Source organism: Pseudophryne corroboree, chromosome 4 (assembly GCF_028390025.1).
Source record: "Pseudophryne corroboree isolate aPseCor3 chromosome 4, aPseCor3.hap2, whole genome shotgun sequence".
Classification (NCBI taxonomy): Eukaryota; Metazoa; Chordata; class Amphibia; order Anura; family Myobatrachidae; genus Pseudophryne; species Pseudophryne corroboree.
Window position 1 is genome coordinate 77581575 of NC_086447.1, and position 23981 is coordinate 77605555.

General features: G+C 44.3%; 1 protein-coding gene across 1 annotated transcript in view; it reads right to left on the bottom strand.

The window, feature by feature from the left end:
• LOC134910838 (uncharacterized) overlaps positions 1 to 23981 on the bottom strand; it is a 268706-nt gene that overhangs the window by 170275 nt on the left and 74450 nt on the right. Inside the window, exon 10 of the mRNA XM_063919222.1 lies at positions 13832 to 14002. Within this exon, the coding sequence (XP_063775292.1) occupies positions 13832 to 14002 (171 nt within the window). The remainder of the gene's footprint in view (positions 1 to 13831; positions 14003 to 23981) is intronic.

Sequence of the window (23981 nt, forward strand, 5' to 3'; positions counted from 1 at the left end):
GTTTTCTGGGAGTGTGTGGAAAAACGCAGGCGTGTCAGGGAAAAACGCGTGAGTGTCTGGAGAAACGGGGGAGTGGCTGGGCGAACGCTGGGTGTGTTTGTGATGTCAAACCAGGGACGAAAAGGACTGAACTGATCGCAGTGTAGGAGTAAGTCTCGAGCTACTCAGAAACTGCTAAGAAATTTCTATTCGCAATTCTGCTAATCTTTCGTTCGCATTTCTGCTATGCTAAGATACACTCCCAGAGGGCGGCGGCTTAGCGTGTGCAATGCTGCTAAAAGCAGCTAACGAGCGAACAACTCGGAATGAGGGCCTCTGGGAGTGAATCTTAGCATAGCAGAATTGCGAACGAAAGATTAGCAGAATTGCAAATAGAAATTTCTTAGCAGTTTCTGAGTAGCTCGAGACTTACTCCTACACTGCGATCAGTTCAGTCAGTTTCGTTCCTGGTTTGACGTCACAAACACACCCAGCGTTCGCCCAGCCACTCCCCCGTTTCTCCAGACACTCACGCGTTTTTCCCTGACACGCCTGCGTTTTTCCACACACTCCCAGAAAACGGTCAGTTTCCGCCCAGAAACACCCACTTCCTGTCAATCACACTACGATCAGCAGAACGATGAAAAAACCTTGTTAGGCCGTGAGTAAAATACCAAACTTTTGTGCAAATTTACTTGGCGTAGGCGCACTGCGAACATTGCGAATGCGCAGTTTGCGACTAATCGCTCCGTAGCAAGAAAAAATAATGAGCAAACAACTCGGAATGACCCCCTATATTTCCTACCACATGTACACGCACACACATTTTTTTTGCACATTTTGGTTAGATTTTATTTGAGTTATTAGACAGAACAAAATGCTTAATGGCTCAGCAGAGGATCGAGAAAACCCTCAACAGCGAAATGGTTAATATTTGCTAATTAAATATATTTATATTATTCTTTACTTATAATTCAACAGCTAGCTTCCTGTTTTGTTCTCTTTAGAGTGGTTGATATAAACATTGCAGAGTCCAAAGCTTGTGTCATTTCAGTGTCACGTAATAGTACATTAGTTGATGAGGAAATTTTGAGTCAGTCTGAGTACTAATAATAACTAGAGATGAGCGGGTTCGGTTCCTCGGAATCCGAACCCGCCCGAACTTCAGTTTTTTTTACACGGGTCCGAGCGACTCGGATCTTCCCGCCTTGCTCGGTTAACCCGAGCGCGCCCGAACGTCATCATCACGCTGTCGGATTCTCGCGAGGCTCGGATTCTATCGCGAGACTCGGATTCTATATAAGGAGCCGCGCGTCGCCGCCATTTTCACACGTGCATTGAGATTCATAGGGAGAGGACGTGGCTGGCGTCCTCTCCGTTTATAGAGATTCGAGAAGAGAGTGAGACAGAGAGAGACACAGTAGTAATTTTGTGGAGCATTAGGAGGAGTACTACTACTACTAGTACTTGCTGAAGTGATAGAGATAGTGTGACTGTATTATCTGACTTGTGGGGGAGACACTGACAGTGGGGAGCAGTTAGAGTCTGAGAGCAGGACTCAGGACTCAGGAGTACATATAACGTACAGTGCACACTTTTGCTGCCAGAGTGCCACACTGCCATTGTTTGTGACCACACTGACCACCAGTATAATATATATTGTGATTGTCTGCTTAGGACTCAGGAGTACTACTTGCAAGTTGCTGATAGTGTGACCAGTGACCTGACCACCAGTTTAATAATCACCACCAGTTTATGAGTCTAATATATATATATATATATATATATATATATATATATATAATTGTATATAATATATATATAATATTGTATACCACCTAGCACCTACCCGTGTTTTTTTTTTTTTCTTTCTTTTTTATACATACTACTATAGTAGCTTACTGTAGCAGTCTGCGGTGCTGCTGAGCTGACAGTGTCCAGCAGGTCCGTCATCAGTCATTACATAATAAATATATATACCTGTCCGGCTGCAGTACTAGTGATATTATATAATTATATATATATATATATATATATATTGATTTCATCTCATTATCATCCAGTCTATATTATCAGCAGACACAGTACGTTAGTCCACGGCTGTAGCTACCTCTGTGTCGGCACTCGGCAGTCCATCCATAATTGTATACCACCTACCCGTGGTTTTTCTTTTTTCTTTCTTCTTTATACATACTACTATAGTAGCTTACTGTAGCAGTCTGCGGTGCTGCTGAGCTGACAGTGTCCAGCAGGTCCGTCATCAGTCATTACATAATAAATATATATACCTGTCCGGCTGCAGTACTAGTGATATTATATATACATATATATTGATTTCATCTCATTATCATCCAGTCTATATTATCAGCAGACACAGTACGTTAGTCCACGGCTGTAGCTACCTCTGTGTCGGCACTCGGCAGTCCATCCATAATTGTATACCACCTACCCGTGTTTTTTTTTTTTCTTTCTTCTTTATACATACTACTATAGTAGCTTACTGTAGCAGTCTGCGGTGCTGCTGAGCTGACAGTGTCCAGCAGGTCCGTCATCAGTCATTACATAATAAATATATATACCTGTCCGGCTGCAGTACTAGTGATATTATATATACATATATATTGATTTCATCTCATTATCATCCAGTCTATATTATCAGCAGACACAGTACGGTAGTCCACGGCTGTAGCTACCTCTGTGTCGGCACTCGGCAGTCCATCCATAATTGTATACCACCTACCCGTGGTTTTTTTTTTCTTTCTTCTTTATACATACTACTATAGTAGCTTACTGTAGCAGTCTGCGGTGCTGCTGAGCTGACAGTGTCCAGCAGGTCCATCATCAGTCATTACATAATAAATATATATACCTGTCCGGCTGCAGTACTAGTGATATTATATATACATATATATTGATTTCATCTCATTATCATCCAGTCTATATTATCAGCAGACACAGTACGTTAGTCCACGGCTGTAGCTACCTCTGTGTCGGCACTCGGCAGTCCATCCATAATTGTATAGCACCTACCCGTGGTTTTTTTTTTTATTTCTTCTTTATACATACTACTATAGTAGCTTACTGTAGCAGTCTGCGGTGCTGCTGAGCTGACAGTGTCCAGCAGGTCCGTCATCAGTCATTACATAATAAATATATATACCTGTCCGGCTGCAGTACTAGTGATATTATATATACATATATATTGATTTCATCTCATTATCATCCAGTCTATATTATCAGCAGACACAGTACGGTAGTCCACGGCTGTAGCTACCTCTGTGTCGGCACTCGGCAGTCCATCCATAATTGTATACCACCTACCCGTGGTTTTTCTTTTTTCTTTCTTCTTTATACATACTACTATAGTAGCTTACTGTAGCAGTCTGCGGTGCTGCTGAGCTGACAGTGTCCAGCAGGTCCGTCATCAGTCATTACATAATAAATATATATACCTGTCCGGCTGCAGTACTAGTGATATTATATATACATATATATTGATTTCATCTCATTATCATCCAGTCTATATTATCAGCAGACACAGTACGGTAGTCCACGGCTGTAGCTACCTCTGTGTCGGCACTCGGCAGTCCATCCATAATTGTATACCACCTACTCGTGGTTTTTTTTTTTCTTTCTTCTTTTTACATACTACTATAGTAGCTTACTGTAGCAGTCTGCGGTGCTGCTGAGCTGACAGTGTCCAGCAGGTCCGTCATCAGTCATTACATAATAAATATATATACCTGTCCGGCTGCAGTACTAGTGATATTATATATACATATATATTGATTTCATCTCATTATCATCCAGTCTATATTAGCAGCAGACACAGTACGGTAGTCCACGGCTGTAGCTACCTCTGTGCCGGCACTCGGCAGTCCATCCATAATTGTATACCACCTACCCGTGGTTTTTTTTTTTCTTTCTTCTTTATACATACTACTATAGTAGCTTACTGTAGCAGTCTGCGGTGCTGCTGAGCTGACAGTGTCCAGCAGGTCCGTCATCAGTCATTACATAATAAATATATATACCTGTCCGGCTGCAGTACTAGTGATATTATATATACATATATATTGATTTCATCTCATTATCATCCAGTCTATATTAGCAGCAGACACAGTACGGTAGTCCACGGCTGTAGCTACCTCTGTGTCGGCACTCGGCAGTCCATCCATAAGTATACTAGTATCCATCCATCTCCATTGTTTACCTGAGGTGCCTTTTAGTTGTGCCTATTAAAATATGGAGAACAAAAATGTTGAGGTTCCAAAATTAGGGAAAGATCAAGATCCACTTCCACCTCGTGCTGAAGCTGCTGCCACTAGTCATGGCCGAGACGATGAAATGCCAGCAACGTCGTCTGCCAAGGCCGATGCCCAATGTCATAGTACAGAGCATGTAAAATCCAAAACACCAAATATCAGTAAAAAAAGGACTCCAAAACCTAAAATAAAATTGTCGGAGGAGAAGCGTAAACTTGCCAATATGCCATTTACCACACGGAGTGGCAAGGAACGGCTGAGGCCCTGGCCTATGTTCATGGCTAGTGGTTCAGCTTCACATGAGGATGGAAGCACTCAGCCTCTCGCTAGAAAAATTAAAAGACTCAAGATGGCAAAAGCAGTAGCACCGCAAAGAACTGTGCGTTCTTCGAAATCCCAAATCCACAAGGAGAGTCCGACTCCAATTGTGTCGGTTGCGATGCCTGACCTTCCCAACACTGGACGTGAAGAGCATGAGCCTTCCACCATTTGCACGCCCCCTGCAAGTGCTGGAAGGAGCACCTGCAGTCCAGTTCCTGATAGTCAGATTGAAGATGTCAGTGTTGAAGTACACCAGGATGAGGAGGATATGGGTGTTGCTGGCGCTGGGGAGGAAATTGACCAGGAGGATTCTGATGGTGAGGTGGTTTGTTTAAGTCAGGCACCCGGGGAGACACCTGTTGTCCGTGGGAGGAATATGGCCATTGACATGCCTGGTGAAAATACCAAAAAAATCAGCTCTTCGGTGTGGAAGTATTTCAACAGAAATGCGGACAACAGGTGTCAAGCCGTGTGTTGCCTTTGTCAAGCTGTAATAAGTAGGGGTAAGGACGTTAACCACCTCGGAACATCCTCCCTTATACGTCACCTGCAGCGCATTCATAATAAGTCAGTGACAAGTTCAAAAACTTTGGGTGACCGGGGAAGCAGTCCACTGACCAGTAAATCCCTTCCTCTTGTAACCAAGCTCACGCAAACCACCAAACCAACTCCCTCAGTGTCAATTTCCTCCTTACCCAGGAATGCCAATAGTCCTGAAGGGCCATGTCACTGGCGATTCTGACGAGTCCTCTCCTGCCTGGGATTCCTCCGATGCATCCTTGAGTGTAATGCCTACTGCTGCTGGCGCTGCTGTTGTTGCTGCTGGGAGTCGATCGTCATCCCAGAGGGGAAGTCGTAAGCCCACTTGTACTACTTCCAGTAAGCAATTGACTGTCCAACAGTCCTTTGCGAGGAAGATGAAATATCACAGCAGTCATCCTGCTGCAAAGCGGATAACTGAGGCCTTGACAACTATGTTGGTGTTAGACGTGCGTCCGGTATCCACCGTTAGTTCACAGGGAACTAGACAATTTCTTGAGGTAGTCTGCCCCCGTTACCAAATACCATCTAGGTTCCACTTCTCTAGGCAGGCGATACCGAGAATGTACACGGACGTCAGAAAAAGACTCACCAGTGTCCTAAAAAATGCAGTTGTACCCAATGTCCACTTAACCACGGACATGTGGACAAGTGGAGCAGGGCAGGGTCAGGACTATATGACTGTGACAGCCCACTGGGTAGATGTATGGACTCCCGCCGCAAGAACAGCAGCGGCGGCACCAGTAGCAGCATCTCGCAAACGCCAACTCTTTCCTAGGCAGGCTACGCTTTGTATCACCGCTTTCCAGAATACGCACACAGCTGAAAACCTCTTACGGAAACTGAGGAAGATCATCGCGGAATGGCTTACCCCAATTGGACTCTCCTGTGGATTTGTGGCATCGGACAACGCCAGCAATATTGTGTGTGCATTAAATCTGGGCAAATTCCAGCACGTCCCATGTTTTGCACATACCTTGAATTTGGTGGTGCAGAATTTTTTAAAAAACGACAGGGGTGTGCAAGAGATGCTGTCGGTGGCCAGAAGAATTGCGGGACACTTTCGGCGTACAGGCACCACGTACAGAAGACTGGAGCACCACCAAAAACAACTGAACCTGCCCTGCCATCATCTGAAGCAAGAAGTGGTAACGAGGTGGAATTCAACCCTCTATATGCTTCAGAGGTTGGAGGAGCAGCAAAAGGCCATTCAAGCCTATACAATTCAGCACGATATAGGAGGTGGAATGCACCTGTCTCAAGCGCAGTGGAGAATGATTTCAACATTGTGCAAGGTTCTGATGCCCTTTGAACTTGCCACACGTGAAGTCAGTTCAGACACTGCCAGCCTTAGTCAGGTCATTCCCCTCATCAGGCTTTTGCAGAAGAAGCTGGAGACATTGAAGGAGGAGCTAACACGGAGCGATTCCGCTAGGCATGTGGGACTTGTGGATGGAGCCCTTAATTCGCTTAACAAGGATTCACGGGTGGTCAATCTGTTGAAATCAGAGCACTACATTTTGGCCACCATGCTCGATCCTAGATTTAAAGCCTACCTTGGATCTCTCTTTCCGGCAGACACAAGTCTGATGGGGTTCAAAGACCTGCTGGTGAGAAAATTGTCAAGTCAAGCGGAACGCGACCTGTCAACATCTCCTCCTTCACATTCTCCCGCAACTGGGGGTGCGAGGAAAAGGCTCAGAATTCCGAGCCCACCCGCTGGCGGTGATGCAGGGCAGTCTGGAGCGACTGCTGATGCTGACATCTGGTCCGGACTGAAGGACCTGACAACGATTACGGACATGTCGTCTACTGTCACTGCATATGATTCTCTCACCATTGAAAGAATGGTGGAGGATTATATGAGTGACCGCATCCAAGTAGGCACGTCACACAGTCCGTACTTATACTGGCAGGAAAAAGAGGCAATTTGGAGGCCCTTGCACAAACTGGCTTTATTCTACCTAAGTTGCCCTCCCACAAGTGTGTACTCCGAAAGAGTGTTTAGTGCCGCCGCTCACCTTGTCAGCAATCGGCGTACGAGGTTACATCCAGAAAATGTGGAGAAGATGATGTCCATTAAAATGAATTATAATCAATTCCTCCGTGGAGACATTGACCAGCAGCAATTGCCTCCACAAAGTACACAGGGAGCTGAGATGGTGGATTCCAGTGGGGACGAATTGATAATCTGTGAGGAGAGGGATGTACACGGTGATATATCGGAGGATGATGATGAGGTGGACATCTTGCCTCTGTAGAGCCAGTTTGTGCAAGGAGAGATTAATTGCTTCTTTTTTGGTGGGGGTCCAAACCAACCCGTCATTTCAGTCACAGTCGTGTGGCAGACCCTGTCACTGAAATGATGGGTTGGTTAAAGTGTGCATGTCCTGTTTATACAACATAAGGGTGGGTGGGAGGGCCCAAGGACAATTCCATCTTGCACCTCTTTTTTCTTTCATTTTTCTTTGCGTCATGTGCTGTTTGGGGAGTGTTTTTTGGAAGGGCCATCCTGCGTGACACTGCAGTGCCACTCCTAGATGGGCCCGGTGTTTGTGTCGGCCACTAGGGTCGCTTATCTTACTCACACAGCTACCTCATTGCGCCTCTTTTTTTCTTTGCGTCATGTGCTGTTTGGGGAGGGTTTTTTGGAAGGGCTATCCTGCGTGACACTGCAGTGCCACTCCTAGATGGGCCAGGTGTTTGTGTCGGCCACTAGGGTCGCTTATCTTACTCACACAGCTACCTCATTTCGCCTCTTTTTTTCTTTGCGTCATGTGCTGTTTGGGAAGGGTTTTTTGGAAGGGCCATCCTGCGTGACACTGCAGTGCCACTCCTAGATGGGCCCGGTGTTTGTGTCGGCCACTAGGGTCGCTTATCTTACTCACACAGCTACCTCATTGCGCCTCTTTTTTTCTTTGCGTCATGTGCTGTTTGGGGAGGGTTTTTTGGAAGGGACATCCTGCGTGACACTGCAGTGCAACTCCTAGATGGGCCCGGTGTTTGTGTCGGCCACTAGGGTCGCTTATCTTACTCACACAGCTACCTCATTGCGCCTCTTTTTTTCTTTGCGTCATGTGCTGTTTGGGGAGGGTTTTTTGGAAGGGACATCCTGCGTGACACTGCAGTGCCACTCCTAGATGGGCCCGGTGTTTGTGTCGGCCACTAGGGTCGCTTATCTTACTCACACAGCTACCTCATTGCGCCTCTTTTTTTCTTTGCGTCATGTGCTGTTTGGGGAGGGTTTTTTGGAAGGGACATCCTGCGTGACACTGCAGTGCCACTCCTAGATGGGCCAGGTGTTTGTGTCGGCCACTAGGGTCGCTTATCTTACTCACACAGCTACCTCATTGCGCCTCTTTTTTTCTTTGCGTCATGTGCTGTTTGGGGAGGGTTTTTTGGAAGGGCCATCCTGCGTGACACTGCAGTGCCACTCCTAGATGGGCCAGGTGTTTGTGTCGGCCACTAGGGTCGCTTATCTTACTCACACAGCTACCTCATTGCGCCTCTTTTTTTCTTTGCGTCATGTGCTGTTTGGGGAGGGTTTTTTGGAAGGGCCATCCTGCGTGACACTGCAGTGCCACTCCTAGATGGGCCAGGTGTTTGTGTCGGCCACTAGGGTCGCTTAGCTTAGTCATCCAGCGACCTCGGTGCAAATTTTAGGACTAAAAATAATATTGTGAGGTGTGAGGTATTCAGAATAGACTGAAAATGAGTGGAAATTATGGTTTTTGAGGTTAATAATACTTTGGGATCAAAATGACCCCCAAATTCTATGATTTAAGCTGTTTTTTAGTGTTTTTTGAAAAAAACACCCGAATCCAAAACACACCCGAATCCGACAAAAAAAATTCGGTGAGGTTTTGCCAAAACGCGGTCGAACCCAAAACACGGCCGCGGAACCGAACCCAAAACCAAAACACAAAACCCGAAAAATTTCAAGTGCACATCTCTAATAATAACTGTCCTGGAAAATTGAAAATCATTTTCTTAGTGCATATTTCAACCTTATTTTATGTACGAGGTACAGCACAAATCATATTGCTCACAGGAGGGCTTGTCAACCCAACGGCACGGGTTAAGTCCAGTGTGGCCCCCGGCGGAGCCTGGAAGGTGAAGTTCTGCAGCAGCTTCACAAAGAACATGAAGAGCTCCATTTTGGCCAAATTCTCACCAGCACAACTTCTCTTACCTAGGACAGAGAAACAGGAGGCAGAAAACCTAATTATTATTATTATTATTATTATTATTATTATTATTATATTATAATTACTTTCTATAATTCATGAAAGTATTTTACTTTGATATTAACTGCCTTAATAATCTATGCAGTGCTCACTACCTCGTAAAAACTGAGCATACTGTGACACTACATTACAGATATTGTTGCAGATGTATTAACCTGGAGAAGGGATATAGCAGTGATAAGCAGAAGGTGATAATGCACCAACCAATCATTACGGATTTGAAAAGTGACAGTTAGGAGCTGATTGGCTGGTGCGATATCATCTTCCACTTATCACTGCTTTATCACTTCTCCAGGCTTAATACATCTGCCCCAATCACTTTTATGTACTGTATTCATAGGCGTGCGCTGGAGACGACATGGGTGTGCCATTCTGGGATTCCCCCCCCCCCTCCTCTGCTGGGTCACCGACTACCTCCTCCACCCCTTGCTCTGAGACATAGACTGCTCACCTGGGCTGCCAAGGTAAGAACTCTATGAAACAGTGAAAAGTGTGGAGAAGTCAGCCATTGTAGAAGTTGCCCAAGGCAACCAATCAGCATAGAAGTAACATTTATAATTTGCATACTATACAATTGTACGGAGCAGCTGATTGGTTGCCATAGGCAACCTCTCCACATGTTCACTTCTCCACTCTTTTTCACTGCATCATGAATAGACCCCCATAATGCGGCAGAGGGGGGAAGTCCCAGAGTGGCACCCACTGTGTCGTCTCCTGCGCACGCCTATGACTATGTACACTGTACTCCATTGAGATGTGTTGGTGTAAATAATATTTAGAAAATGGTTATAAAAGAATATACTGGGTCTGATTTTACTGATGGGTGGTGGGAAAGCTTTAACTTCTTATAAGACTATAGCCAGTTACCTCCAGGACACTAATACAGTAGGGTTAATGTGTTAAACAGTGAAAGTGGAGAAGTGGACCAGTGGACTAGTTGCCCATAACACCCAATCAGCTTGTAGCTATCATTTTGTAGAATCTATTTGCTTAATGCTACCTCAGAGCTGATTGGTTGTTATGGGCAACTTTTCCACTGGTCCACTTTACACTCTTTTCACAGCTTGATACATCACCCCTCTGTTATGTGTCTTCTCTCAGACAGTGGTTGCTGTGATGTGGAGTCTTCATGCTCCAATATCCCACTCTTGGGTTGAGTAATAGCTTGACTAGAGTTTGGGGGAATACTATGATATCTTCAGAGTCTGTACTGCTGCAATTTTCTAAATGTCTGCTCCCTTATAGCAACTTTTTATTTGTCTGTAGCATACACACACAGCAAACCACCAATGATATGGGATGTAAAATGGCACCATAGCATGGGGATCTGGTTGTTGTGAAACTGAAACATTTCAGTGATAAAGAGGTCTATTTACTAAACCTTGGATGGAGATAAAGTGGACGGAGATAAAGTACCAGCCAATCAGCTCCTAACTGTCATTTTTCAAACCCAGCCTGTGAAATATCAGTTAGGAGCTGATTGGCTGGTACTTTATCTCTGTCTACTACACAAGGCTTAGTAAATAGACCCAAAACAACTCATTTTTAAAAGGAGTTTTTCTTTTATAAAGTGTTTATGTGTGTAGTTACTCTGGCCATCATTCCAAGTTGTTCGCTCGCTAGCTGCTTTTAGCAGCATTGCACACGCTAGGCCGCCGCCCTCTGGGAGTGTATCTTAGTTTAGCAGAATAGCGAAGGATAGATTAGCAGAACTGCTACTAAATAATTCCTTGCAGTTTCTGAGTAGCTCCAGACCTACTCACAGATTGTGATCAGCTCAGTCCGTTTAGTTCCTGGTTTGACATCACAAACACGCCCTGCATCCGGCCAGCCACTCCCCCGTTTCTCCAGCCACTCCTGCGTTTTCTGCTGGCACGTCTGCGTTTTTTAGCACACTCCCGGAAAACGCTCAGTTACCAGCCAGAAACGCCCCTTTCCTGTCAATCATTCACCGATCAGCAGTGCGACTGAAAAGCGCTGCAGAATCCACAGCAAATCTACTAAGTTTTTAGTTAAATAACTAAGGGCATGCGCCCTGCGTGCCTTGCGCATGTGCATTTTGCAACAAATCGCAGCATAGCGAAAATCGGCAACGAGCGAACAACTCGGAATGACCCCCTCTGTCAGATTACAAATATGCATTTCTTATTGAGGAATTAATTACATCATTTCCGGGAATTATTATTCCTTAGGATTATTATTTGTAGGTATCAGCAGTAACTACAGATGTGTCCTCATACACATAGAGTCTCTGCGCTCTGCGTCATACTGTGTGAGGCGCTTGGTGTGACGCACCGACACGGGAAGTGATGGTAAGCTCACTAACTACTGCATCTTAGTCATATTGTAGAAACAAACCAAGGATCTCACAGTGCACCAGAGATGCTCAGTAGTAATAATCCGTGAAGAGATCCATGAAATGCACACATTTGTGCATGCCTCAGATCAACCGGATTCATTATGGAGGTTTTTCAGAAGCTGCCCCCTGTTGTGTCTACCGTTCCTCTCAACGTCTTATGGACCAAATCCATTGTCTCCCTACAGCTGAAAACATCCCTGAGGCTTCACCAAAGGACACTATTATGAGGATGCATTATCGCAATGTTAAAGACCTGCTTCTCAGGTTGTCTCATGACACGGATACCGCATTGACAGTGCTGGGTGGCTTTTAATTATATGGTTACCTCATTCTTGCTACGTTAACTAAATGGATTTTAAGGTTGCAATACCTTATTTTCCATGGAAAGACATTCTTTCTTTCAACTTTGAGTGGAGATCTTGTAGAAACTGTTTATCCAGGTACACAGTTACTATACTTGCTCTTTCTTTATTTATTCACAAATCAGAATCAGGCCCTATGTGCTCCCATCTTGTGTCTAACAAAAAGAGGAGTCACTTAAGGTGTGTACACACGGTGAGATAAATCTGTAAGATTTTGACTATATAGTCAAAATCTTATGAAAAGTTAGTGCAAATCTCAAGGTGTTAGGCAGCTTGCGATCCTGATTCGCACTCTCGCGGGGTCGGTATCGTACGGCTAGATAGACTTTACAGGCAAGTCACTCTTGACTATATAGTGTACTATCCAGTACAAAGTATTGTCAAAATTGGCACTTAGTCAAAACCGTACATAGACAAAATCTCAAGCACAGATAGTTAAAATCTGTACAATCTGGGCTCTGGGGGAGTTCAAGGGAAATTGCATAGTCAAAATCGGGCATAGCAAGGATCTCACCGTGTGTACACACCTTTAGTTTAAAGATGATTTCTGGTTAAATAAATATTATTCCCACATAATGTATGTATTTAAATAGAGGCCGCTAAATGTATTATTTTCAAGTGTCTTACTGGATATATGACAACCTACATAACGGCGGCACCGGTGCGACCAAAAGACTCCCCACATTCACTGAAGGTGCATGAACGCAAAAAGGGTGTGGCTTCAAGGGCATGGTGTGGCCTTGTGGGAATATTGCTGTCGTCACTAAAGTGAGATTGGCCACATGGCGGAAGCCCCCAATCACCTCGCTCCGTGGGTGTGCCAGCTGTCCCTGGAGATGCTTCCAGCAGTGCCGACTCTTCTCAGTGACAGGAGCCGAGTGCTGCGGGAGAATGTCTCACTGCAGAACCCGGCTCCTGTTTACAATTAATGCAGAATCAAGGGCCACAAAGTTTGGATTTTTTGTAAGAATTGCACTATTAAATAAAAGGATATTATTATTATTACCAGTTATTTATATAGCGCACACATATTCCACAGCGCTTTACAGAGAATATTTGTTCATTCACATCAGTCCCCACCCCAGTGGAGCTTACAATCTATATTCCCTACCACATGTACACGCGCACACATTCATGCTAGGGTTAATTTTTGTTGGGAGCCAATTAACCTACCAGTATATTGGATTGTGGGAGGAAACCGGAGTACCCGGAGGAATCCCACGCAAGTACAAGGGAGAATATACAAACTCCACACAGTTAGGGCCATGGCGGGAATTGAACCCATGACCTCAGTGCTGTGAGGCAATAATGTTGACCACTATAGGCATTAATACTGGAGAAAAAAGTTAACACCACAAAGTATTTATGGAGTTTATTAAAAAAAGAAAAATGTTTTATTTTGGTTCACTTCTTAAAATTTCAATAATTTTCTGTACATTTTTGTTAGAGTTTATTCGACTTATTAGATGGAACAAAATGCTTAATGGCTCAGCAGAGGATCGAGAAAAGCCTAATATTTGCTAATTAACTATATTTATATTATTCTTTACTTAGAATTCAACTGCTGGATTCCTGTTCTGTTCTCTTCAGAGTGGTTGATATAAGCATTGCAGAGTCCAAAGATTGTGTCATTTCAATGTCACGTAATAGTATATTAGTTGAAGAGGAAATTTCGAGTCAGTCTGAGTACTAATAATAACGGTCTGGGAAAATTGAAAATCATTTTCTTAGTGCATGTTTCAACCTTATTTTATGTACGAGGTACAGCACAAATCATATGGCTCACAGGAGGGCTTGTCAACCCAACGGCACGGGTTAAGTCCAGTGTGGCCCCCGGCGGAGCCTGGAAGGTGAAGTTCTGCAGCAGCTTCACAAAGAACATGAAGAGCTCCATTTTGGCCAAGTTCTCACCGGCACAACTTCTCTTACCTAGGACAGAGAAACAGGAGGCAGAAAACCTAATTATTATTATATTACAATTACTTTCTATAATTCATGTAAGTATTTTACTTTGATATTAACTGCCTTAATAATCCATGCAGTGCTCACTACCTCGTACTGTGACACTACATTACAGATATTGTTGCAGATGTATTAACCTGGAGAAGGGATATAGCAGTGATAAGCAGAAGGTGATAACGCACCAGCCAATCATTATGGATTTGAAAAGTGACAGGAGCTGATTGGCTGGTGCGATATCATCTTCCACTTATCACTGCTTTATCACTTCTCCAGGCTTAATACATCAGCCCCAATGACTTTTATATACTGTATTCATAGGCGTGTGCAGGAGACGACATGGGTGTGCCATTCTGGGATTCCCCCCCCCCCCTCCTCTGCTGGGTCACCGACTACCTCCTCCACCCTTTGCTCTGAGACATAGACTGCTCACCTGGGCTGCCAAGGTAAGAACTCTATGAAGCAGTGAAAAGTGTGGAGAAGTCAGCCATTGTAGAAGTTGCCCAAGGCAACCAATCAGCATAGAAGTAACATTTATAATTTGCATACTATACAATTGCACGGAGTAGCTGATTGGATGCCATAGGCAACCTCTCCACATGTTCACTTCTCCACTCTTTTCACTGCATCATGAATAGACCCCTATGTCCTGCAGGGGGGTTGAGAGAGTAGTCTATAATGCGGCAGAGGGGGGAAGTCCCAGAGTGGCACCCACTGTGTCGTCTCCTGCGCACGCCTATGACTGTACTCTTGAGATGTGTTGGTGTAAATAATATTTAAAAAATGGTTATAAAAGAACATACTGGGTCTGATTTTACTTGATGCCCTGGATGGGTGGTGGGAAAGCTTTAATTCCTTATAAGACTATAGCCAGTTACCTCCAGGACACGAATACAGTAGGGTTAATGTGTTAAACAGTGAAAGTGGAGAAGTGGACCAGTGGACTAGTTGCCCATAACACCCAATCAGCTTGTAGCCATCATTTTGTAGAATCTACTTGCTTAATGCTACCTCAGAGCTGATTGGTTGTTATGGGCAACTTTTCCACTGGTCCACTTTACACTCTTTTCACAGCTTGATACATCACCCCTCTGTTATGTGTCTTCTCTCAGACAGTGGTTGCTGTGATGTGGAGTCTTGATGCTACAATATCCCACTCTTGGGTTAAGTAATAGCTTGACTAGAGTTTGGGGGAATACTATGATATCTCCAGGGTCTGTACTGCTGCAATTTTCTAAATGTCTGCTCCCTTATAGCAACTTTTTATTTGTCAGTAGCATACACACACAGCAAACCACCAATGATATGGGATGTAAAATGGCACCACAGCATGGGGATCTGGTTGTTGTGAAAGTGAAACATTTCAGTGATAAAGAGGTCTATTTACTAAACCTTGGATGGAGATAAAGTGGATGGAGATAAAGTACCAGCCAATCAGCTCCTAACTGTCATTTTCCAAACCCAGCCTGTAAAAATGTCAGTTAGGAGCTGATTGGCTGGTACTTTATCTCTGTCCACTACACAAGGCTTAGTAAATAGACCCAAAACAACTCATTTTTAAAAGGAGTTTTTCTTTTATAAAGTGTTATGTGTGTAATTACTCTGGCCCTCATTCCGAGTTGTTCGCTCGCTAGCTGCTTTTAGCAGCATTGCACACGCTAGGCCGCTGCCCTCTGGGAGTGTATCTTAGCTTAGCAGAATAGCGAACGAAAGATTAGCAGAACTGCTAATAAATAATTCCTTGCAGTTTCTGAGTAGCTCCAGACCTACTCACAGATTGCGATCAGCTCAGTCCGTTTAGTTCCTGGTTTGACGTCACAAACACGCCCTGCATCCGGCCATCCACTCCCCCGTTTCTCCAGCCACTCCTGCGTTTTCTGCTGGCACGTCTGCGTTTTTTAGCACACTCCCGGAAAACGCTCAGTTACCAGCCAGAAACGCCCCTTTCCTGTCAATCATTCACCGATCAGCAGTGCAACTGAAAAGCGCTGCAGAATCCACAGCAAATCTACTAAGTTTTTAGTTAAATAACTAAGGGCATGCGCCCTGCGTGCCTTGCGCATGTGCATTTTGCAACAAATCGCAGCATAGCGAAAATCGGCAACGAGCGAACAACTCGGAATGACCCCCTCTGTCAGATTACAAATATGCATTTCTTATTGAGGAATTAATTACATCATTTCCGGGAATTATTATTCCTTAGGATTATTATTTGTAGGTATCAGCAGTAACTACAGATGTGTCCTCATACACATAGAGTCTCTGCGCTCTGCGTCATACTGTGTGAGGCGCTTGGTGTGACGCACCGACACGGGAAGTGATGGTAAGCTCACTAACTACTGCATCTTAGTCATATTGTAGAAACAAACCAAGGATCTCACAGTGCACCAGAGATGCTCAGTAGTAATAATCCGTGAAGAGATCCATGAAATGCACAAATTTGTGCATGCCTCAGATCAACCGGATTCATTATGGAGGTTTTTCAGAAGCTGCCCCCTGTTGTGTCTACCGTTCCTCTCAACTTCTTATGGACCAAATCCATTGTCTCCCTACAGCTGAAAACATCCCTGAGCTTTCACCAAAGGACACTATTATGAGATTGCATTATCGCAATGTTAAAGACCTGCTTCTCAGGTTGTCTCATGACACGGATACCGCATTGACAGTGCTGGGTGGCTTTTAATTATATGGTTACCTCTTTCTTGCTACGTTAACTAAATGGATTTTAAGGTTGCAGAACCTTATTTTTAGAGATGAGCGGGTTCAGTTCGTCGAGATCCGAATCCCCCCGAACTTCACCTATTTTACACAGGTCAGAGGCAGCCTCGGAACTTCCCGCCTTGCTCGGTTAACCCGAACGCGGCCGAACGTCATCATCCCGCTGTCGGATTTTCGCGAGATTGGTATTCTATATAAAGAGCCGCACATCACCGCCATTATCACTCGTGCATTGGAGATTGAACGGAGAGAACGTGGCTGCGTTCTCTGCCTGAAAAGCTCCATATCTCTGCTCAGTGTGCTGCAAAAATCTGTGCTCAGTGTGCTGCAAATATCTGTGCTCAGTGTACTGCAAATATCTACGTTCTCTTCCTGAAAAGCTCCATATCTGTGCTGCATTTTTGTGAGCAGTATATATAGTAGTACAGTGCTGCATTTTGGTGACCAACAGTATATAGTTGTACAGTACAGTAGGTCATTGCTGTATTTTGCAGCTCTGTGTCACTGCAAGTATCCATTCCATATCTGTGCTGCATTTTTGTTAGCAGTATATATAGTAGTACAGTGCAGCATTTTGGTGACCAACAGTATAGAGTTGTAAAGTACAGTAGGCCATTGCTGTATCTTGCAGCTCTGTGTCACTGCAAGTATCCATTCCATATCTGTGCTGCATTTTTGTGAGCAGTATATACTGTATAGTAGTACAGTGCAGCATTTTGGTGACCACCATTACAGTAGTACAGTACAGTAGTCCATTGCTGTATCTTGCAGCTCCGTGTCACTGCAAGTATCCATTCCATTTCTGTGCTGCATTTTTGTGAGCAGTATATACTGTATAGTAGTACAGTGCAGCATTTTGGTGACCAACAGTATATAGTTGTACAGTACAGTAGACCATTGCTGTATCTTGCAGCTCCGTGTCACTGCAAGTATCCATTCCATATCTGTGCTGCATTTTTGTGAGCAGTATATATGGTAGTACAGAGCAGCATTTTGGTGACCAACAGTATATAGTTGTACAGTTCAGTAGGCCATTGCTGTATCTTGCAGCTCTGTGTCACTGCAAGTATCAATTCCATATCTGTGCTGCATTTTTGTGAGCAGTATATATTGTAGTACAGTGCAGCATTTTGGTGACCAACAGTATATAGTTGTACAGTACAGTAGGCCATTGCTGTATCTTGCAGCTCTGTGTCACTGCAAGTATCCATTCCATATCTGTGCTGTATTTTTGTGAGCAGTATATTTATATAGTAGTACAGTGCAGCATTTTGGTGACCAACAGTATATAGTTGTACAGTACAGTAGACCATTGCTGTATCTTGCAGCTCCGTGTCACTGCAAGTATCCATTCCATATCTGTGCTGCATTTTTGGCAGCAGTATATATAGTAGTACAGTGCAGCATTTTGGTGACCAACAGTATATAGTTGTACAGTACAGCAGGCCATTGCTGTATCTTGCAGCTCTGTGTCACTGCAAGTATCCATTCCACATCTGTGCTGCATTTTTGTGAGCAGTATATATAGTAGTACAGTGCAGCATTTTGGTGACCAACAGTATATAGTTGTACAGTACAGTAGACCATTGCTGTATCTTGAAGCTCTGTGTCACTGCAAGTATCCATTCCATATCTGTGCTGCATTTTTGTGAGCAGTATATATAGTAGTACAGTGCAGCATTTTGGTGACCAACAGTATATAGTTGTACAGTACAGTAGACCATTGCTGTATCTTGCAGCTCCGTGTCACTGCAAGTATCCATTCCATATCTGTGCTGCATTTTTGTGAGCAGTATATATAGTAGTACAGTGCAGCATTTTGGTGACCAACAGTATAGAGTTGTACAGTACAGTAGGCCATTGCTGTATCTTGCAGCTCTGTGTCACTGCAAGTATCCATTCCATATCTGTGCTGAATTTTTGTGAGCAGTATATACTGTATAGTAGTACAGTGCAGCATTTTGGTGACCACCAGTACAGTAGTACAGTACAGTAGTCCATTGCTGTATCTTGCAGCTCTTTGTCACTGCAAGTATCCATTCCATTTCTGTGCTTTATTTTTGTGAGCAGTATATACTGTATAGTAGTACAGTGCAGCATTTTGGTGACCAACAGTATATAGTTGTACAGTACAGTAGACCATTGCTGTATCTTGCAGCTCCGTGTCACTGCAAGTATCCATTCCATATCTGTGCTGCATTTTTGTGAGCAGTATATATGGTAGTACAGTGCAGCATTTTGGTGACCAACAGTATATAGTTGTACAGTTCAGTAGGCCATTGCTGTATCTTGCAGCTATGTGTCACTGCAAGTATCCATTCCATATCTGTGCTGCATTTTTGTGAGCAGTATATATTGTAGTACAGTGCAGCATTTTGGTGACCAACAGTATATAGTTGTACAGTACAGTAGGCCATTGCTGTATCTTGCAGCTCTGTGTCACTGCAAGTATCCATTCCATATCTGTGCTGCATTTTTGTGAGCAGTATATTTATATAGTAGTACAGTGCAGCATTTTGGTGACCAACAGTATATAGTTGTACAGTACAGTAGACCATTGCTGTATCTTGCAGCTCCGTGTCACTGCAATTATCCATTCCATATCTGTGCTGCATTTTTGCCAGCAGTATATATAGTAGTACAGTGCTGCATTTTGGTGACCAACAGTATATAGTTGTACAGTACAGCAGGCCATTGCTGTATCTTGCAGCTCTGTGTCACTGCAAGTATCCATTCCACATCTGTGCTGCATTTTTCTGAGCAGTATATATAGTAGTACAGTGCAGCATTTTGGTGACCAACAGTATATAGTTGTACAGTACAGTAGGCCATTGCTGTATCTTGAAGCTCTGTGTCACTGCAAGTATCCATTCCATATCTGTGCTGCATTTTTGTGAGCAGTATATATAGTAGTACAGTGCAGCATTTTGGTGACCAACAGTATATTGTTGTACAGTACAGTAGGCCATGTCTGTATCTTGCAGCTCTGTGTCACTGCAAGTATCCATTCCATATCTGTGCTGCATTTTTGTGAGCAGTATATATAGTAGTACAGTGCAGCATTTTGGTGACCAACAGTATATAGTTTTACAGTACAGTAGCCCATTGCTGTATCTTGCAGCTCTGTGTCACTGCAAGTATCCATTCCATATCTGTGCTGCATTTTTGTGAGCAGTATATATAGTAGTACAGTGCAGCATTTTGGTGACCAACAGTATAAAGTTGTATAGTACAGTAGGCCATTGCTATTGATATAATAATATTACTGGCATATAATTCCACACGTTAAAAAATGGAGAACAAAAATGTGGAGGGTGAAATAGGGAAAGATCAAGATCCACTTCCACCTAGTGCTGAAGCTGCTGCCACTAGTCATGGCAGAGACAATTCAATGCCATCAACGTCGTCTGCCAAGGCCGATGCCCAATGTCATAGTAGAGAGCATGTTAAATCCAAAAAACAAAAGTTCAGTAAAATGACCCAAAAATCTAAATTAAAAGCGCATGAGAAGCGTAAACTTGCCAATATGCCATTTACGACACTGAGTGGCAAGGAACGGCTGAGGCCCTGGCATATGTTCAAAGCTAGTGGTTCAGCTTCACATGAGGATTAAGGCACTCATCCTCCCGCTAGAAAACTGAAAAGAGTTAAGATGACAAAAGCACAGAAAAGAACTGTGCGTTCTTCTAAATCACAAATCCCCAAAGAGTCTAATTGTGTTGGTGGTTGCAATGCCTGACCTTCCCAACACTGGACGGGAAGAGGTGGCTCCTTCCACCATTTGCATGCCCGATGCAAGTGCTGGAAGGAGCACCCACAGTTCAGTTCCTGATAGTCAAATTGAAGATGTCACTGTTGAAGTACACCAGGATGAGGATATGGGTGTTGCTGGCGCTGAGGAGGAAATTGACAAGGAGGATTCTGATGGTGAGGTGGTTTGTTTAAATCAGGCACCGGGAGACACTTGTTGTCCGTGGGATGAATATAGCCATTGACATGCCTGGTCAAATTACAAAAAAAATCACCTCTTCAGTGTGGAATTATTTTAACAGAAATGCGGACAACAGGTGTCAAGCCGTGTGTTGCCTTTGTCAAGCTGTAATAAGTAGAGGTAAGGACGTTAACCACCTAGGAACATCCTCCCTTATACATCACCAGGAGTGCATTCATCAGAAGTCATTGACAAGTTCATAAACTTTGGGGGACAGTGGAAGCAGTCCACTGACAACTAAATCCCTTCTTCTTCTTGTACCCAAGGTTCCAGTGCAAACCACACCACCAACTCCCTCAGTGTCAATTTCCTCCTTAGACAGGAACGCCAATAGACCTGCAGGCCATGTCACTGGCAAGTCTGACGAGTCCTCTCCTGACTGGGATTCCTCCGATGGATCCTTGAGTGTAACGCCTACTGCGCCTGGCTCTGCTGTTGTTGCTGCTGGGAGCCGATCATCATCCCAGAAGGGAAGTCGGAAGGCCACTTCTACTACTTCCAGTAAGCATTTGACTGTCCAACAGTCCTTTGCGAGGAAAATGAAATATCACAGCAGTCATCCTGCTGCAAAGCGGATAACTCAGGCCTTGGCAGCTGTGTTGGTGTTAGACGTGCGTCCGGTATCCGGCGTTAGTTCTCAGGGACTTAGAGAATTTCTTGAGGTAGTGTGTCCCCGGTACCAAATACCATATAGGTTCTACTTCTCTAGGCAGGTGATACTGAGAATGTAAACAGACGTCAGAAAAAGACTCACCAGTGTCCTAAAAAATGCAGTTGTACCAAAAGTCCACTTAACCACGGACATGTGGACAAATGGAGCAGGGCAGACTCAGGACTATATGACTGTGACAGCCCACTGGGTAGATGTATTGCCTCCCGCAGCAAGAACAGCAGCGGCGGCACCAGTAGCAGCATCTCGCAAACGCCAACTCGTTCCTAGGCAGGCTACGCTTTGTATCACCGCTTTCCATAAGAGGCACACAGCTGACAAACTCTTACGGAAACTGAGGAACATCATCGCAGATTGGCTTACCCCAGTTGTGCGTGCATTACATGTGAGCAAATTCCAGCACGTCCCATGTTTTGCACATACATTAAATTTGGTGGTGAAGAATTTTTTTAAAAAACGACAGGGGCATGCAAGAGATGCTGTAGGTGGCCCGAAGAATGCCGGGCCACTTTCGGCATTCAGCCACCGCGTGCCGAAGACTGGAGCACCAGCAAACACTCCTGAACCTGCCCCGCCATCATCTGAAGCAAGAGGTGGTAACGAGGTGGAATTCAACCCTCTATATGCTTCAGAGGATGGAGGAGCAGCAAAAGGCCATTCAAGCCTATACATCTGCCTACGATATAGGCAAAGGAGGGGGAATGCACCTGACTCAAACGCAATAGAGAATGATTTCAGCGTTGTGCAAGGTTCTCCAACCCTTTGAACTTGCCACACGTGAAGTCAGTTCAGACACTGCCAGCCTGAGTCAGGTCATTCCCCTCATCAGGCTTTTGCAGAAGCAGCTGGAGAGATTGAAGGAGGAGCTAAAACGGAGCAATTCCGCTAGGCATGTGGGACTTGTGGATGGAGCCCTTCATTTGCTTAACCAGGATTCACGGGTGGTCAATCTGTTGAAATCAGAGCACTACATTTTGGCCACCGTGCTCAATCCTAGATTTAAAGTCTACGTTGTATCTCTCTTTCCGGCAGACACAAGTCTGCAGATGTTCAATGACCTGCTGGTGAGACACTTGTCAACTCAAGCGGAACATAACTTGTCACCAGCTCCTCCTTCACATTCTCCCGCAACTGGGGGTGCGAGGAAAAGGCTAAGAATTCCGAGCCCACCCGCTGGCGGTGATGCAGGGCAGTCTGGAGCGAGTGCTGACATCTAGTCCGGACTGAAGGACCTGCCAACGATTACTGACATGTCGTCTACTGTCACTGCATATGATTCTGTCACCATTGAAAGAATGGTGGAGGATTATATGAGTGACAGCATCCAAGTAGGCACATCAGACAGTCCGTACGTATACTGGCAGGAAAAAGAGGCAATTTGGAGGCTCTTGCACAAACTGGCTTTATTTTACCTAAGTTGCCCCCCTCCAGTGTGTTCTCCGAAAGGGTTTTTAGTGCAGCCGGTCACCCTGTCAGCGATCGGCGTACGAGGTTACTTCCACAAAATGTGGAGAAGATGATGTTCATCAAAATGAATTATAATCAATTCCTCCATTGAGACATTCACCATCAATTGCCTCCAGAAAGTACACAGGGACCTGAGATGGTGGATTCCAGTGGGGACGAATTAGTACCCTGTGAGGAGGGGGATGTACACAGTCAAAGGGGTGAGGAATCGGAGGATGATTATGAGGTCGACATCTTGCCTCTGTAGAGCCAGTTTGAGCAAGGAGAGATTGATTTCTTAATTTTTTGGTGGGGGCCCAAACCAACCAGTCATTTCAGCCACAGTCGTGAGGCAGACCCTGTGGCTGAAATGATGGGTTTGTTAAAGTGTGCATGTCCTGTTTATACAACATAAGGTGGGTGGGAGGGCCCAAGGACAATTCCATCTTGCACCTTTTTTTATTTATTTATTTATCTTTAAATCATGTGATGTTTGGGGACAATTTTTTTAAGTGCCATCCTGTATGACACTGCAGTGCCACTCCTAGATGGGCCAGGTGTTTGTGCCGCTCACTTGGGTCTTTTAGCTTAGTCATCCAGCGACCTCGGTGCAAATTGTAAGACTAAAAATAATATTGTGAGGTGTGAGGTGTTCAGAATAGAATGGAAATGAGTGGAAATTATGGTTTTTGAGGTTAATAATAGTATAGGATCAAAATTACCCCCAAATTCTATGATTTAAGCTGTTTTTGAAAAAAAAACACCCAAATCCAAAACACACCCGAATCCGACAAAAAATTTTCAGGGAGGTTTTGCCAAAACGCGACGCGTCTTAATCAAAAACATGGCCGCGGAACCGAATCCAAAACCAAAACACAAAACCCGAAAAATTTCCGGTGCACATCTCTACTTATTTTCCATGAAAAGATATTCTTTCTTTCAACTCTGAGTGGAGATCTATTAAAAATTGTGCCCTCTACAATGATCCCAGGCTAAGCACCCTCCAATGCATGCTTAGATATCAAGTTACACACATTTTACATTTTTCACATATTTCCGTTTTTCTCTCCCAAAGAGAATGTGGTAGTTTCCACCTCAGGAATGGTCCACATTCCATGAGAATG